Raw genomic sequence first — 16,694 nt, 5'->3', positions numbered from 1 at the left:
GCTTCCAAAGTACTGTGGCCTAAATTGTAAAAAAGAGTCCAGAATGAAAATGCCTATGGAGTGACTTGTACCAGTAAGAAAAGCCATTAAGGAATCTTACATTCTACCTATAATGGGCCTATCTCCACCTGGAACATGAGATGAACATAAGAGATCTACCACACACCTTTTTCACCTTTTTAAGTACTAAGCAATGAGATGTCAAAGACCCTGAGGCCAAAGGGCAGCATTTTCAAGAGCTACTTCTTGCATTGCCATGCATAGTGGGTTAAGCTGACTAAAGGTCATCTGAAAACATAAAACTTTGTACTGCTTTATCAAGATCAAAATCCTCTGCTGTCCTGTTCCTCTCCCTCCCCGTTCACTCTCAAACTTCTTGCACAGCAATAGAGACTTGCAGAGCCACTCTGCCAGTTCTCCATGCTATACTGGAGGCTGGGGGGAGAGCATGGAAAAGATATTCTTGACACTGAGCCTGTAGCAGTGCCTCCATGACAACAAATAAGATGTTACACATTGGAACTGTGCAGTGATAAACTAAGCCTAACCAGGACTTGAAGAAGATGGTTAGTTTTCACTGAACACTGCGCCTCAGAAATGCTCAGGTTAAACCACAATTTATTTGCATAACCCAATACACTGTGCAGTATCTGGGGAAAAGAAGAATGTGAGAGTAGCAGACATCTTATTTTTCCCTATCTGGGTTTCACTGCCAGACCACCTTTAGGATTTTATAGCAATGGTTTCCACTAGATGAAGAATGGGGCAAATGGCACCTGATCCAATCAGTCTGTCCACATCTGAAGACAATCTCCATTTCCAAGGTACAGCATCCCATCCTGCCATTCAAAAATACAGAACTTTGTAACTTAAAGCAATTCAGCAAGACCAATATTTGAGCTCCGCACTATTCAGTCTTGAGTATCCAAGCTTCACTGAAAGTCAAGGGGATTCTGATCATGGTGATATGCAGTAGGATATAGAAACTGATGTGCCAGCTGGTTAATGTGTTTTGCCAAACTGAGTAAGCCCCTACTAGCCCACCAAGTGAACTTACTTCAAAGAAACTGATTACTCTTAGCTATTGAATCATCCATCCCAGATCATACTGGACTGAACTCAACTACTTGTTCTGACAATAAGCTTTCTGGAGAGTATGGAGCTATGCCTGAGAGCATGCTTTACTAGCTAGACCTCTACTTGCTGGTCATGAGCTTTGGGCACTGCTTCTGACTACATGACTTCTACCATGCTCCATTCCCGATTTCATCATCATGTGTGCCATCTTTTGGGTAGAAGTACAGGTACCATTCCACTTCAGTGATTGATGATGAGCTCTAAGACCAACTTCAGTCTGTACACACTCTTCTAGAGGTGGCTTTGCACAAGTTGCTTTGTGTACCAACACCTGCATGACCCTGAAGCTTAGCTTGTACTTGCCTAATGTGTCCCACCTGTCCTTAAGACTTCATAATGTATGCTCTTCTGAGCAAATGAAGCAGGTCTGGACTCCTACAAGAGCAGATGGGTTGCAGGCAACCTTCCTTCTTCAAGTGAAGATGTGGCATTTAACCACAGGTGTCCTACATCTGACAAGCCTGGTCAGGAACCTGTCAGGCTTTAACTTGCATCTTCAGACAATGCTGACAACAACCACTCTGAACAGAAATACAGTATACATTCACTATATAAAATTTATTCAGATTTATGCTGTACTGATGGTCAACACATTGTGCCCAGAACAATTTATTTAGAGAAATGCTTCTTTAAAAAGAACTAATAATTTTTGCAATTAATCTTCCCCTGCATTTTTTACACTAAGAAGTTTACCCAGAGTAAAACCCATAAAAATCCTGACAACCTGGACATAACTAATCAAATTGAAACTTCCTATTTCTCACAAGAAAAAAATGGTAACAATTACAATAGTCAGGACAAAAACTTACTAGATGCATTTTGACCATGCTGACCTTGACTCAGAAGGTCACTGGACAGAACTGGTGTTTAAAAACAAGGAATCTTCACAATAGAGTAACGAGTTTCTCATTCTCAGTGGGAAAGTCTACAGCTTTTATAATCATTGTGTATTCTAATATCGGTTGTTTGAAAATAATGAAGTCCATTAGCCATGTATCAGTGTTTGCAGTTGTGATCTCTTGGTGCTTAACTATTCTAAAATCAATTTTGCTCTTTCACCAGTCGAAAAAAAAGAGCTAATGAAGATGCTGAATAAAGAAGAACATTTCATAATTATGCTAACCTCAGGTAATCTGCATCATCTAAACAGACTTGTAAATGTTCTCCTTTTTTGCAACCCAGTTTTGAGTATCCATATTTGTCCATATTTTTACTTAGCTCTCACATCACCTTTTACTTAGAATAGCATCTTTCATCCCAAAATGTAGTCACTCCACCTACCTGTAGGATGAAGCCAACTACACACAGTGATGAAGAGAAACTATACAAAGCCACGTGAAACATTTTCTGAAAAACTCAACCAGAAGAACAGAGAAAACAAAAATTTTGAAGAATCCTATTATCTAGATTAGTAGGATCTGGCTAGTAAATTTGGGTTAGCGTTCTGTTCTCATCTATGGACAGAAAAGGACCCTGCTTTTAAATTTCAGTGAACAGATGGTGAAATCCCACTTCCTGCTACTTTCATGCTGGGAGAGTAACTCAATACTGCATCAGCCAGGAGACCAACACCTACAGAGCTGCAAGAACACACCACATGGAAACTGGCCTCTCCTTGGAGGTCTCCTAACCAGGACCCCTGCCATATTATTTAAAGAATATCACACACTCAGATTTGAGATGGCTTTGGAAATTGCAGGCAGAAGCTGATGCATTGTGCCTTGGTTAATCTAACACAAGAGAGTAAGTATATTTTTATGCCTTTATACTTAACTGCAATTGCATTTTAGTGTTCTCCATGATAAGGACAGATTATACTTGGTGTCATTATTACCGGTGTAACCATCCAGAGAAAGCTGTAACAAAGTTATGTTGCAGAAGACATTAGTGAATAACCCACTAAATACTATTAAGAAAGAAAAAAAGATCATTTCATTCAGAACTAATGTCATTACTACAGAGATCTCCCAAAACTGCAGTAGTTTTCATCAGCTTCCAAGGAGCAATACTGAAAAGTGCACCAAAGCAGAAATCAAACCTGAAAAACTAGGCAAACCAAAATTTTCTGCTCTGAGAAGAGATACAAGCAACCATGTGAACACCAGCAATGTACTTCTGAAAAAAAAAGAGCTTTATATGTCTCTGAAAAGAATCGGACACAATGGATTTTGCATACATCACAAAACAGGTATACAGGCTTGCAGAAACTACCAGGGGTTTTAAAGCTCTTACATTTCTTTTCTTCCAGACCAGTCCTGAAAGGCTACATGGTCTCTTCCATCCAGTAGTTTTAGGAGCTGCTCATAGGATAGCACAAACTTACTTTTGTTGCAATCTTATTGAAATAAAGAATAAATAAACCTGAAAATATAATTCTGGGAGAAAGAATAACTCTGTTTTAAACTGTCCTTTTTGTAAAAGGAATTTTTTCAGAAATAAATATTCAAACAAGAGTGGAACAAATCCAAAAAAATAAAGATCATTCTGTCACTGAGCTTCATTTTGTTAAGCAGGTGAAATACCAGAGCCCTCCAATTTTCATCTGCTTCATATTTCAGTCATAGAAATTGTTACATCAGCACAGTCACCAGGTAAAGCTGCTGGTTTACTCCAAATGGACTTTCTTCAGACACTGGCACAGATGATGAGTGATTGTCCAATTCTGAAGCTATCAGAACTGAACGGATTTAGCAATGTCATAAACACCTCTCGAGGGAGTCACCTGGTGTTGAGAACTCACTTTACATGCCGTGTTTCAAAATCAGTTTTAATGGATTTACATTAGATTCAAACCCACTTTAGAGCTATTATTTCTCCCTTTCAACCTTTTCACCTGCTACTGCAACCTACTACAGCATATTTTATAATCACATGTTTGCAGGCCTGTGGTAAAGTAAACAAAACTTCAAAGGGTTATTATTTAAAGTCTCTGTATTAGGGCCACAGGCCTGACTGTTTTTCTTCCTCACCACCCCTTGGGCCCAAGGCACATAATCATCCAGTAATTGAACTGAAATGTCTAAATGACTAGATCCCCTGAAGGACATAGGTAGTTAGCAGAAAAAAAAAGTAAGGGCCATTTTAAAAAACCCTCATGGCACTTTCCTGCACTACACAGAAACATGGTGTAAATGTAACTGATCTGGACCTGATAGGCTTTTGCAGAGAACAGAACAGTGCATGGATGTTTCTCAGGCTGGAACTAAAGATGAAATGCCAAACCATACTGCATTTGGAAGGAAAGATCTTATATTTAAATTACTTTCAGAAGTATTCAGAAGAAGGAACAGAAAACATATACGTACACAGAAGTATACATAACATAATAGTATCACTAATACCATGTGAAAGCAAACCCCTCCAGGTCCTCATATGTAACAGCCCCTCCAAAAAGTGTAATGGATAGCAGATTCCAGGCTTTCATACACTGTAACTATCAAAGCACTCAGGAGATAGAGAAGTGAAGGCTCTGACAGCTCTCTTTTACATTCTAAATGACATCTGCATTCACCAGAACAGAAATAAAGATTAAGGGAAACACCTGATATGATAGCACTCAGCTTACCTCAAAATGCAATATTTAAAAAGTACAGAGAAACACAGGTCTGCCTTCTTGTACTGTAAGTAAAAACTGGTGTCAAAGCCTCAGAGGTCTTCACCACTGTCAGAAAGGCAAGCACTGCAGCATTTCAACACACTGCAGGGGCAGAAGCCACAGCCTCTGACAATGTAACTGTTGAAATCAAAAGGTGTTTTGCTGAAGAAGGAAGGGAGGAAACGGTCTTTGAACGTACACCAAAAATGGCTACAGGTACAGTCATACAGTACAGGGAAATTAACTCGGCCAAAACCTTTGCAGCCCTTTTTGTACCTCAGTGAGGAGCAGAATGCCCCCCACTAACAGACAGTGCCCCACTGGTTCTGTACCTTCCACAGCGTGTACCTACTGCAAATCTCTTTTTAAGAGGTTATCAATATCACGGCTTTGAAAGAAACATGTCAGCATACAGATCACAACAGATGATTTCAAATAGATTTTTTGCTGGTTGATTATTTAAACGATGCCTCTTATAGCTGGAATAACACCTCAAAGACAATATAATGACGACATGACAATGTATGTAAATCAAGAACTGCATGTGGGTTTATTTTACACTTGAGAAAACAGTGGATTTAATTGTGTGAACCAAAATGTACTGTACAATATTAATGATAAAACATCAAAATGTATAATTCATAGTGCATTGCTTGCTTTATTTTTATTTATTTAATTTTTTTTGTCAGATAGTTCCTTTAAGTACATGCATCTGGAAAGATGCAGGTGCCAGTAAAATTCCTCTATTTATATCAAGCTGCAGGAACTAAATTTTATTCAAAAAGTGTGGCTTTACATTATATACACAGAAATCGAATATAAAATGACAATATAAAAAGTTAAAAGAGAAAGCATACAGCCAGAAGGTACAAAGAAAGTTGAACAGTTTAAAATGGTACGATATGTAACATGTATTTTTTTAAGCTGATGCTGGCAATTTACAAGGAACAGAATCCAACGTTTGCCCCATTTTTTTGTTTTCATTTATCAATGCAGCACACTATAGAAAGGTCAGCTTGTACCAAAGCTTAACATTTGTAAATAACTATAAACTGCAGTATTTTACAGGAAAAAAAAACCAAAAAGGAAAGAAAAGAGCATTTTTACATTTGTTTTAAATAACAGCTTGCATACCTTTTTTTTTTTTTTTTGCCAAAAAGTGGCAATTCTCAGCATCCAGAGGGTTTGGGCATAGTGGCAACTTGGTTTACTTTTTTTAATTATTATTTAACTTATACAGTTGTGGTTTCCTAACCCCTTAAGTACTACAGAGCTCTCCTTCTTCCAAGGACTGCATGCACAATATCTTCACAAACCAGTTCTGCATTGAAAAAAAAAAAAAGCTCATTCATTAAAAAAAAGGAAAAAAAAAAGTCCTGCTTCCGACACAGCTTTTATTTGAATGAAATGCCTTTGAGCCTTTTTTTTTTGTTTTTCCTTATTTACTTATTTAGTCACTGGGAAAGGCACAGAAATGCTATTACAGTTCTCAGAGGGTTAAAACTTGACACTACCAGGTTCTGTGACCTTTATTGTCATGGCAACTTTGTAATTTTAGGATGTCTCTTTATCATTGTTCTTTGTGTCTTTCTTTACGGCTAAATTAATGTCTCTCAATAGTGTCTCCCACTATATTCTACAAAAGATAGCTTAACATCAAGGACAGATGTTGCAAATAAAGGTCAGACTTTGACTCACAAAAAATAAAAACAGAAACAAAAAATAACCATGCACAGACAAAGAGCATATAAATATAACTACAAAATAAGTGTAAGAAAAACCAAGGTCCAGATAGGCAGTTCAGCAACAAAAGTAAGACTGATTTCAGAGGCTCAGGTCAGGCCTAGTGCAGTACTATGAAGAAGTTTAGTGCAATGTTCCTGTGGTCACTTGCATACCTGGCTGCTTACCTGGACGCTATTGTTTTTCTAACTCAGTTACATAGATCAGATGGTCCTCTGGGGACTTGCCATGTGTTTTACTAAGGTGCAGTTTGACTGCATGCTTGCTTGCAAAAGTTCGGTTACAGAGCTTACATTGGAATGTGGAGCCTAAGTCCTCCTCGGCAATTCCAAGTGAGCCCAAAGTCTTGTTTGCGAGGACTTTTGAAACATTCTGCTGTTCTTGAATCTGATTAAGTGGCAACTTTGACAGATCCTTCAAACTAAACCCTAGGTGTGTCTCTAAGTGACTTATATATGTAGAAGCAGTCCTGAACTGAGAGGCACAATCATTGCAAAAGAAAACAGGATGTCCTGTGTCCAAGTTCTTTAAAAATTTAGTTCCACCTGTCCTCCTTAACTGATACTTCACATTGGCCAGCCAGTGGCTAATTGTGGTCATGGAAAGACCAGTAAACTTAGAGATGTGTACCCGCTCTTGTGGACCTAGGTCCGACATAATGTATTTGCCTTCTGGGGTCTCCCTCAAGCTGGAAGCAAACTGAGCTTGAAGGATCAGAAGATGCTGAGGGTTCCAGTTGGACTGCCTGCCCTTCCTCTTGTGTACTGGTGACAGTTCATCCAGGGCTTCCTCAAAACTGCTCCCATCAGCATCAGACTTCTCTGACACGGTAGATGGAGTTGAAGACTTGGGTGTCAAACGCCCTGTGAGGTTTTTCACCATATCAGAAATATCCAGCAGGGCACTCTCCCTTAGTGGGGATGAGGCAGAGTCAGCCACACTGGAAACAAGAGGCTTGTTTTTGGACTTAGTTAAATCAATAGGCTGATCACTGTTCTCATAGTAATACCGGTCAATAGCATCAGCCTGCTTGACTGGTGTAGTCGGGTAAATGGGTTTGTCCAACATGCTGTTGCTAATTTTGTAAAGCATGGCCAAGGGGTCCAGAGAAGGGCTGACTGGCTTAGAAATTTTGCCTAAGTGGGTATTCATAATGGACTGTAAAGCGCTCAATGGATTAATGAAGGATGGCTCAGGTGAATGATCTGTGATAATTCCTAAATTGTTACAGCCATTTGCCACCTTTGTTTTAAGTGGCTCTGTACCATTTGGCATATGTGCTTCTGCTGGACTATCCTTTTTGACCTTTTGAACTTCTGAGTCAGAGCTCTTCTTCAGCTGCTGTTTGTTATTTATTTCTTCTGCTTTTGGGAAGTCCTTGTTTTCTTTAGCAGCAGGTGACATAGGTTTGACTGGAGAGCTCTTCTCTTTCTCCAAGGGCTTTTCTTCCTTCTTCACATTGATTTTACCTGTAACTTTCTCCACTAGTTCTTCCATGGCAGATACATTGCTCTTGTGAGGTGGGGGTGTGACATTGCCCGGGGAATGGATGAGTGCATTGTGTTCTGATGACAGTGATTTTACACTGCTTGCGTAAGATGGCTGCATTTGAACGCTCTGCACTGCAGACTGAAGGGGTTTGACTGTTCCAGGGAGCTGGTAAGCTGCATGAATACTGGGATACCCTCCCCAGGAAGGAGCTCCATTCTGAGCTTTGCTGATAGCTGTTGTCACTGTGTTCTCCAAGGATTTCAATATGTCTATTCCGCCTTTAGGATTATCATCTAGGTCCTCCTCTCTGAGGTATTGATACAAAGTTGTTGGCTCAAATTTCTCCGTAGAGTCTTCATTCTCTTCTTTAATCTTTTTCTCTGTTTCAGTGACCACCACCTTTTCCTTTTCTAGGTCTTTCTTTTCCTCCGAATTTGTGGAGCCTGTTGGGGAATCAGGCTGCTTTTTAATGTTGGAGGCTGGTAGCCTTGTGTGTGTGGTGGGTGGAAGAGGTATAGACTGTATCTTCTCTTCCACCACGGGGTCCAACACTAGCTGTTTGCCTTTTTTGGAAGCAGAATTGGTCACCTTCAGGAAATGACCAGTGACCATCATGTGAGCAGTGAGCTGCTGCAAAGTGTCATGGGAACTGCCACATTCCATGCATTTCAGTATTTGAGCTTTGCGTGCCTCGAACTGCCAAGTGTAGCTAGCACCATTTTGATAGCCATAGCGGTTGTTTGGAGTCACATAGGGGTTGGCAGTTTTCTGATCCTTTGCAGACTCACCCAGTGAAGCTTCTGCAGTGATCCCTGTTGGCTCAGGTGAACAAGGTGAAGCTAAGTCCTGAAGTGCTCGCTTTTTGGTAGAAGGGACCAATTTGGTGATGGCTGGTACTGGCTCCTTCAGAGGCACTTTCTGGTAATGCTTTGTTTTTATCATATGGACGCTGAGGTCTTGCAGAGACTCAAAAGAATGCCCACAGTACATGCACTTCAGCACTTTTTGGGCATCCTCCTTGCCTTCCATTTCCATAAGAGATCGTTTTCTAGGCTTTGACCACCGTTTGGTCTTATCAGCTTCTTTATCTCTGTTGTCATCACGGTAATGTCCAGTTTCATTCATGTGCACTGTTAGCTCCACCAGTGTGTCATAGGCTGCACTGCAGTCTTTGCATCGGAACTTGCTAGCACCGGTGAACACAGACCCATAAAGTTTATTGTTTTGCCGGTAAAGCTGGACTGTGCTGAAAAGACTCGGCTCTGGAAGAAGTCCATAAGATGAGGTCTGCTGCAAAGTTTTAGCTAATGCAGCTTGGTGCCAGTCATAACCTGAGCCACCACTGTTATTATTACTGTTGCTAGCATTACTGGTAGTTGTACTGCTGCTAGTGTTGGTACTGGTAATACTAGTACTCTGGGAATTGGCATTGGCGTCAGTACTGGTGGTGTTTTCATTCTGGCTGATTCCATTGTTGCTGGTGGTTGGATTGGATTTCTTTAAGTCCAAAGCTAAACTGGACCAGCAAGTCTCTGAAAGCAAATTTGCATACACAGCTTTTATTTGTGCCAAGCTGTCCTGTGGATAGGAAACATTGTCTGTGCACTGAGGATCCTCTTTCTCTTCTTTAGAGGAAGTGCTTTTGAAATGGGCCAGCTGATCGCTGTTTTCACTAAACGGTGAACCATAGCCTGCATCCTGATTAGTTGCAGTGCTGACTGGGGAGTTCTGGTAGCTTTGAGCCTCTTTGATCTCCGCTTCTTCATTGCACAAATACTCATTCTCCTGGATGTCCAGAGACAACCCATCATCTTCCACGCTGTCTTCATCTATTTCTGCTGCTTTCAATTCTTCCTCAGGAACATATGCTAAAATACAGGAGGGGAGATGGGAAACAAGACAAAGTTATCGAACACGCACATTTTACATTGCTGTCTTCTGTACTAAAAGCAGTAACCATGAAAACAAATTTTGAAGATATATCCAGAAACCAAACTCACCATCATGCACATACACCTCCTATAAATCCACATACTCTGTCATGGTTACAGTTTGAAATCAGTGATACTGAGGAATAAACTTTGCCTTCAGCAGTAAAATATGTGCCACGACCACAGCAGATACCTTAGTATCAGAACCAAAATCAAACAAAGAGCCTACTAAATAAGTTTTTATCAGCTTAAAAATTTACCTGGTACTGAGTTATATTTACTGCAGTAGGTATGTATGTATGTGTGACATGTTGCAGCTGACCTGACCCCTCAGACCAAGGCACTCACAATCACTGGCTTGAACAACTTGTCACTTCTATCTTTTCTTGCTAACTGGCTTTGGCTACAGCTTCTGGGGTTATTTCTGTGACATTGACAGCTATCTCTAACAAAGCTATACGGGGCAAGTGTGTCATGTCACCTGTACCAGGATCTCCTGATGGCTGCCTGTGCTAGGTCCATCTGAGAGCAGAACAAGCTTTCATTTTTGCAAGGTGAAAAGAGAAGCAAGACTGACTGCTTTCTGAAATGGCTAGGATATAGTTTGCCTCCTGTTAGGATCTGATGTGGTCCCTGCATTCGAAAAAAAAGCAGTCAGAAACTAAAATTAAATGTTAGAGGTTAATTTTTGAAAGCAACAAACAAAAGTCTTGAGACCTTCCTCACAGCTTGATTATTGGCTTATGGAAAATATGAAACTCTGCTATGGCATTGCTACCTGTGAAACTATATAAGCTCACCAAACTATGTGTTTATCTATATCAAACTATTAGTTAAACTAGCAAATGCGATATTCATGAGCAGATGGCCATTACATCGAAACACATTTACTCCAAAGGCCCAATTCACAGAAGTGGCTTACATGTACCTAAGTGATAAATGTACACTTTCATTGCAAAGCAGAAAACATAGTTCTACATATTTCCCTCCAGTTTTGTAAAAGAAGCTTAAAAAAAAATCACAATGCTAATTTGTAGACCATTTATAAGAATGTCAATGTACAAAACATGGATTGTGAACAATTTTCAGTAATTGAATAAAAAGTGCCATCTTGTCAGGTGAACTCTGCAGCAAGTGATGCTGAAATGTGTCCTGTGTCCTTCCACTGTACAATACTGAAAGAAAGCCAGAAAAGTGGCACTTCTGCTCTTATGTGATATGAAGAAAATACATATTATCATGTTAACAAAGCTGAGGTCTTCTTCACTTGGGGGAGCATGAGTACAAGCTGAGCTTCTTATTGTACACAGTTGCTAGTATATTCTGAAATGCCTTTTATGAAAAATAAAAAGAATCTTTCATTGTAATATTAACACTCTTTTGAAATATTTTTTGGGTCGGGTTGTTTTGTTGTTGTTGTTTTTGGTTCGAGGGTTTTTCTGTAGAAAAGTAACAATATTATGGTCAGTACTGCATTATGTATTCACCTTTGTGATTCAGTCTTAATGCAGCCCCTAATTACTTCAGCCTAATCTTTTAAGATGAAGCAGGAAAGTAGTCCATCTAGTACTGGGTTGTTGTGCTGAACTTTAAGATGTCCAGGGCATGTTTCATCTGCACTCTAAGTGTCAATTTTTTCAGAAGATAATTTGATCTTTTAGTTTTTAAAGAAGTGCTAAGCAGGGCCCAATTCCTTACAGATACATCAGCCTCAGGAGCTTTTTTTAATATGTTTAAAAGGATGCGTGAGTACCAAGCACAGTAAAAGTCACCACAGAAACAATCCTGGAGCCAAAGACCAGAAAGATGTCAGAGAAGCATTATAAAACCAGAAAAAATATTCTCTAACAGGCATTTAGTTAATAAAATGAAGAATAAAATACAAAACCAGTAAAAGAATTAAGAAGGCAGCAAGCTTCCCTGACTCACAGCAATGCTGCTGTTGAAACACTCTGTAGATATTTGAGCATGGTAATACCACTGCAGTTTTGAATTCTAGGTACGCAAGCAGAATTCACTTCCACAGCTACAGTCTAGGATCCCTTAGTTTTCCCATTCAACATGCCTGTCTGCACTCATTTCTAATGACAAAGGACAATACATTTTGAAATTTCAGATAAATATGGAACAGTTAAAGAGGAATATAGTTTCTGATTTTGAAATTACTTTGGAAGAGAAAAAAAATCTCTGAGACCTAAAATGCACAATAACGAGCAGTTACCATTTGGCATTTTTAAAAAAAACAAAAACAAAAACAAACCAAACAAATAAAACTCCAAACCCCAAAACAAAAAAACAAACAAACCAAAACAAAAACCAAATACCCAAACCCAATGTAATCATAATCAGCGGACTCACCAAGTGCAAGCTGAAACTGAGGGGACACACATTCTGAGCTTGGGTGAACATATAGCCTCTCACTAACCTCAGTGTAACCATGCCAATTTTCTCTAATTTTCACATCCCAATATATTTAATAACTAGCTGTAAAAAAATGTTGTAAGATGCTGGATGTTGCTATAGTTGATACAGCATTTTGTAAGAATCCAATGTGAATTATCTCCTTAACATCTCTTTACTTAATTCTAAATAGCATAAATATATATATATATATATATATATATATATATATATATATAACCATTTAAATATCTGCTTAAGCAGAAACTCTACATGAGCCACTGCTGCGCCTTTTATTTCCTTTATTTATTTATGATGGTATTTTTTTCTCTATTCTCATACTTCTGCACTTTACTGTGAAAAATAAAAAGGAGCCAAACCACACAAGAAGCATTAAAATTACCTGTAAGGTCTGTGTTAAAATGTCAAAGAAAAGAAATTTGAGTGTTAGGGTGAAATATCCATCTTTTACTTACTTTTCCTGCTCTTAGGTTTTGCTGAGTCTACTACACAAATGAGTTCTCTCCCTTACTAACATAAACTGCAAGAGTTAAAGAATGTGCAATTGGCCAGAACTATGACTTTCTATGATTTCAGAATTTAAGCCAGTTTCAAAAAAAACCCTGAATGTGCATGACGTACACACCCACATGTCTGTACAGTTATCTAAAATCACACAAAGAAATAATGGTTCTTAACAAAAAAGAGAGTAATTTATCTGTAATGTTCAATTTCTAACACTGCAATCAAAAAGACTTTATTTAACTCCTTTAGTTATCATAGGATACAGATAATACCTATTCATTCAAGACTACTAATGCTTATGAGATGAATAGCAGCACACTCAACATATGGTATTTTGCAAGGTCAGTGCAATTCTCTAACTGAAAAGGTTTCTGTAAGAGCGAATGCAGAAGCAACAAAATGAAGAACATTAATTTCTGAAACATGCATGTTTTACTAAAATTCTCACAGAAATCTGACAAGTAAGTAAACTTCAGAATTTTAAACATAGCAAAACCAGTCCTATTATAATTACTTGCAGAGACAAGTAATATTGTTCTACCTTACATAAAAGCATGAAACATTCAGATTATCTCTCTAAATTCTAACAGGTACATCAATGGACAGATTTCAGACAGCATATATTTCTGTGACTGACCAACTCTCAGCAATCTTCTGCAGATATTTCTGCATCTGCAAAGATACTGCTGGCTTACACATGTCCTGAAACCACACAAAAATATCAAGAGCAGATAAAAGCAATGATCCTCCTCAACAAAAACTATATTCAAAGAGGAAGAAATTACAGAACTGCTTTTCTCTTCCTTCTCTGTGCATGGACAGACTGAGGCAAATGCAAGATGAAAAAGGGGGAAAAGGCTTCAAATTCCAAACAACTAAAAATTAGGGGGGCAGTTTGTATTTCTTTTCTTCTTATTAAGTCTTGCTATTATATTTTTGTCTATAAAATGAGCCTTCTGGATGCCAATGCTTCCCCATAGATATACTGTCATCTTTGAGCAGTGTTAGAAGCTGTGCATTCTAATCTAAGTGGACATGAGACGCTATATATCGTACATGTGAGTAGCACAGCACATTGTGTTTGCTTCAGTGAGAATATTTACACTATAAATACAAATCCATTGTTTGAAAAAGCAGAGGGAGATCTGAAATGTAAGGATGTGGTTAAAAATACAAATATTCTTGCATAAAACCTTTCCACAACCTTGGACCAGTGCTTTTGGAGGAATATATCTCTACGGTATTCTTTTCCACTCAAAAATGGATTCAACATTGAATACATTATTTTGAAAAGGACCATGAGTAACAATTGTATTTTGTTTTAAGAGTCTGTAAAATTAAATGCAGTAAGCTCTTCAAGACCCAATTTTAAATCCTCCAAATGAATAAATTTATTCAGAAGAAACACCTAAGTATTGAAGGTCACAGTTCAGTAAAAGAATTGAATAATGAAATAATTTTCACCAAAATACACATTTCATAGTTTTGACAAATAGGGATAGGCTTAGGTCTAAAATTCTTCACTAAATCAGGGCCTACTCTGAGACTAAACAATAGTGGCACAATGTGAGTGTTCACCATTCTTCAACAGATGTATTTCCACAGCTTCTAATATTTACCCAGCCAACAGGAGACAGCAGCTGCAGAAGTTTTCACAGCCGACACTGTCACCTTGCACAAACTGCAATACAGGCTGGGGGTGATTTCCTCTGCACACAAAAACACACATCACATGTTGGGAAAAAAAATTATGGCAAGAAAAGACAGTCTATAGCCACACATCTCTCTTATTACAGAAAAATGAGAGATGAAAAAAAAAAACATTTACAGATATATTTCCAGAATAGAGTCATGAGAGTTTTACAAAAGAATCCAAAATCTCACGTTATGAGAGGTTAACATGCCTGCTGGAAGATTTGTGAATTCTCTGTATTAGTATATACAAATATTCATAACAAAATTCTGGCACAGATGCTACAAATCTGTGTGTGTGTGTGTGTGTGTGTCTGTGTCTGTATTATGATGTCACTACAGTGGAAAAATATGGTTTAGTTATGACAATGGCTGAGGAGCAGAACAGACTATCAGACAACCAGATAACCTTACTACAGAGGTGTATGTCTTTCATTTCTAATTGCAGCAAAATGGGGGGCAAAATACAAGAACTGCCTACCCTCTAATTCTAATGCAATGGGTCTGAAAAGTAGATAAGGCGCTGCAACAAGAACAATCTCTGTGCTTCTAGCAGGTTGAGTGATAACCCTTAAAGGCATCCCATTAAAAGCCAACAAAAAGATTCTTCACCTCTTTTTCTTCTCTTCTCTATCCCCTTAAAATGAATGCTGCAAATTATTAGCCAACACTGGCAATTGGAGAAGGAAGCAGCTTGCATGTGGGTATATTTTCACAGCGATTCTAATCTGAGAAATTTACTTGCTCTTCCCCTTCTATCTGATAAACTATACATTCAAGCGTTCTCATTAGTGTTCGGATCACCAAAGAGAGCTGGAGATGAATCAGTCCATCCACCCCTCCTCTCCCTGCTCTGTCGAGATTATTTCATTGAAATGTTCATTTTCATCCCTGCTGGCAACATTAGAATGGAAGTATTTAACCTGTTTCCATTACTTATACAAATTACCATTATGGGGTAGGACAGATGTTAGAATCATGCCACATAACTGACTTCCATACATTCTTTACAGGGAGGATAAGAAGAAGGAAAGCTGTTAGATCATATTATCCAGTCTCAATAATGTTCTCTCTCCTCCCAGATTCATTAACTTCCAACATCAACGTTTCCCTTTCTTTCTGCGTGAAAATGCTCCGTCTCCTTGAGCTCATTTAATTTGGAGCAGGAAATCTTTGTCAGAAATAATTTTTTGATCAGGTGCTCTAACCAAGGGGTGAAGGGGGGCTGGGGAAAGAATAAAGAAAAGGGGGAAAAAAACCCAACACCTTGTCGAAAATATTATTTCTCTAACATGGATGATGAAAGAGAAGTCAGTTAAGATGCTGGTACTCAAAGATGGCTGTCACTTCAGATAGGGGATGGCACGACTCACCTAGACAGGTGACGCTTTGGTGGAGAAAAGGCTTGCTGCATTATTGAGAGCACCAAAGATCAGGATGACAAAGACTGTAGGCCCAGGGTGCCTGGGGCTCCTAGAGAAGTGACTTCAGCAGGCACATGGATTTCAGCCTCCATTTGCATCACTAACTAATAGTGAAGTGCAAAACAAAAGTTTAGCGATTAAAAGGCAAGCGCACTGGTACAGAAGGCAAACACCCCAGTCACCATCAGCAATAACTTTCTATTCATTTTGAAAGAACATAGTAAAAGCTCAAAGTGTTTAAGTAAAGAAAAAAAAAGGTTTTATTACAAATTACTTATTCAAAAGCCTTTCCTGTTCAACTCCCTATTTTCCTGCTGAATTATCTTCCTGCCCGCCCCTTTAATGCTTTCTTAAGGCTTTGTGATTTTGTCATCAAAGAATATATCCTTGCACTCTGACTGTAGCTGAGAATCACTGCAAAATGCGCAGAAATTGCCTGCCCTTCTCACATGAAGAGGTTTGAAAGAGAAAGTTTCTGCTGAGTAAAAACAGCAAACACAAGTCTTACACAGCATTCAAGGCAAAAAGCTTCAGGAGAAGATTGACATGAAAACCCCGATAGTCTGAATTCCCTGGTGGTGGCAGCCAGGTCACTGGCAGGGATTCCCAGGCTTTGTTTTCTCTCAGCTTTTCCACCATTCAGCACTGTTTCATATGTACACAACAGCAGGGATGAAGGAGTAAGGAAACCCCCGAACAAACAAATAAGCAAGCAACCACTTGGTAGAGACAGCAGACAGAGACATCACCAGGCCA

General features: G+C 38.9%; 1 protein-coding gene across 1 annotated transcript in view; it reads right to left on the bottom strand.

Annotated features, from left to right (window-relative positions):
* Window positions 1-5,257: 5,257 nt before the first annotated feature.
* TSHZ1 (teashirt zinc finger homeobox 1) overlaps window positions 5,258-16,694 on the bottom strand; it is a 58,552-nt gene continuing 47,115 nt past the window's right edge. The window contains exon 2 of the mRNA XM_071554929.1: window positions 5,258-9,834. Within this exon, the coding sequence (XP_071411030.1) occupies window positions 6,650-9,834 (3,185 nt within the window). The 3' untranslated portion in view covers window positions 5,258-6,649. The remainder of the gene's footprint in view (window positions 9,835-16,694) is intronic.

This window comes from Pithys albifrons, chromosome 4 (genome assembly GCF_047495875.1).
Source record: "Pithys albifrons albifrons isolate INPA30051 chromosome 4, PitAlb_v1, whole genome shotgun sequence".
NCBI lineage: Eukaryota > Metazoa > Chordata > Aves > Passeriformes > Thamnophilidae > Pithys > Pithys albifrons.
Note: the sequence above shows the minus strand (reverse complement) of the source record. Positions and strands in the feature narration are given on the sequence as shown.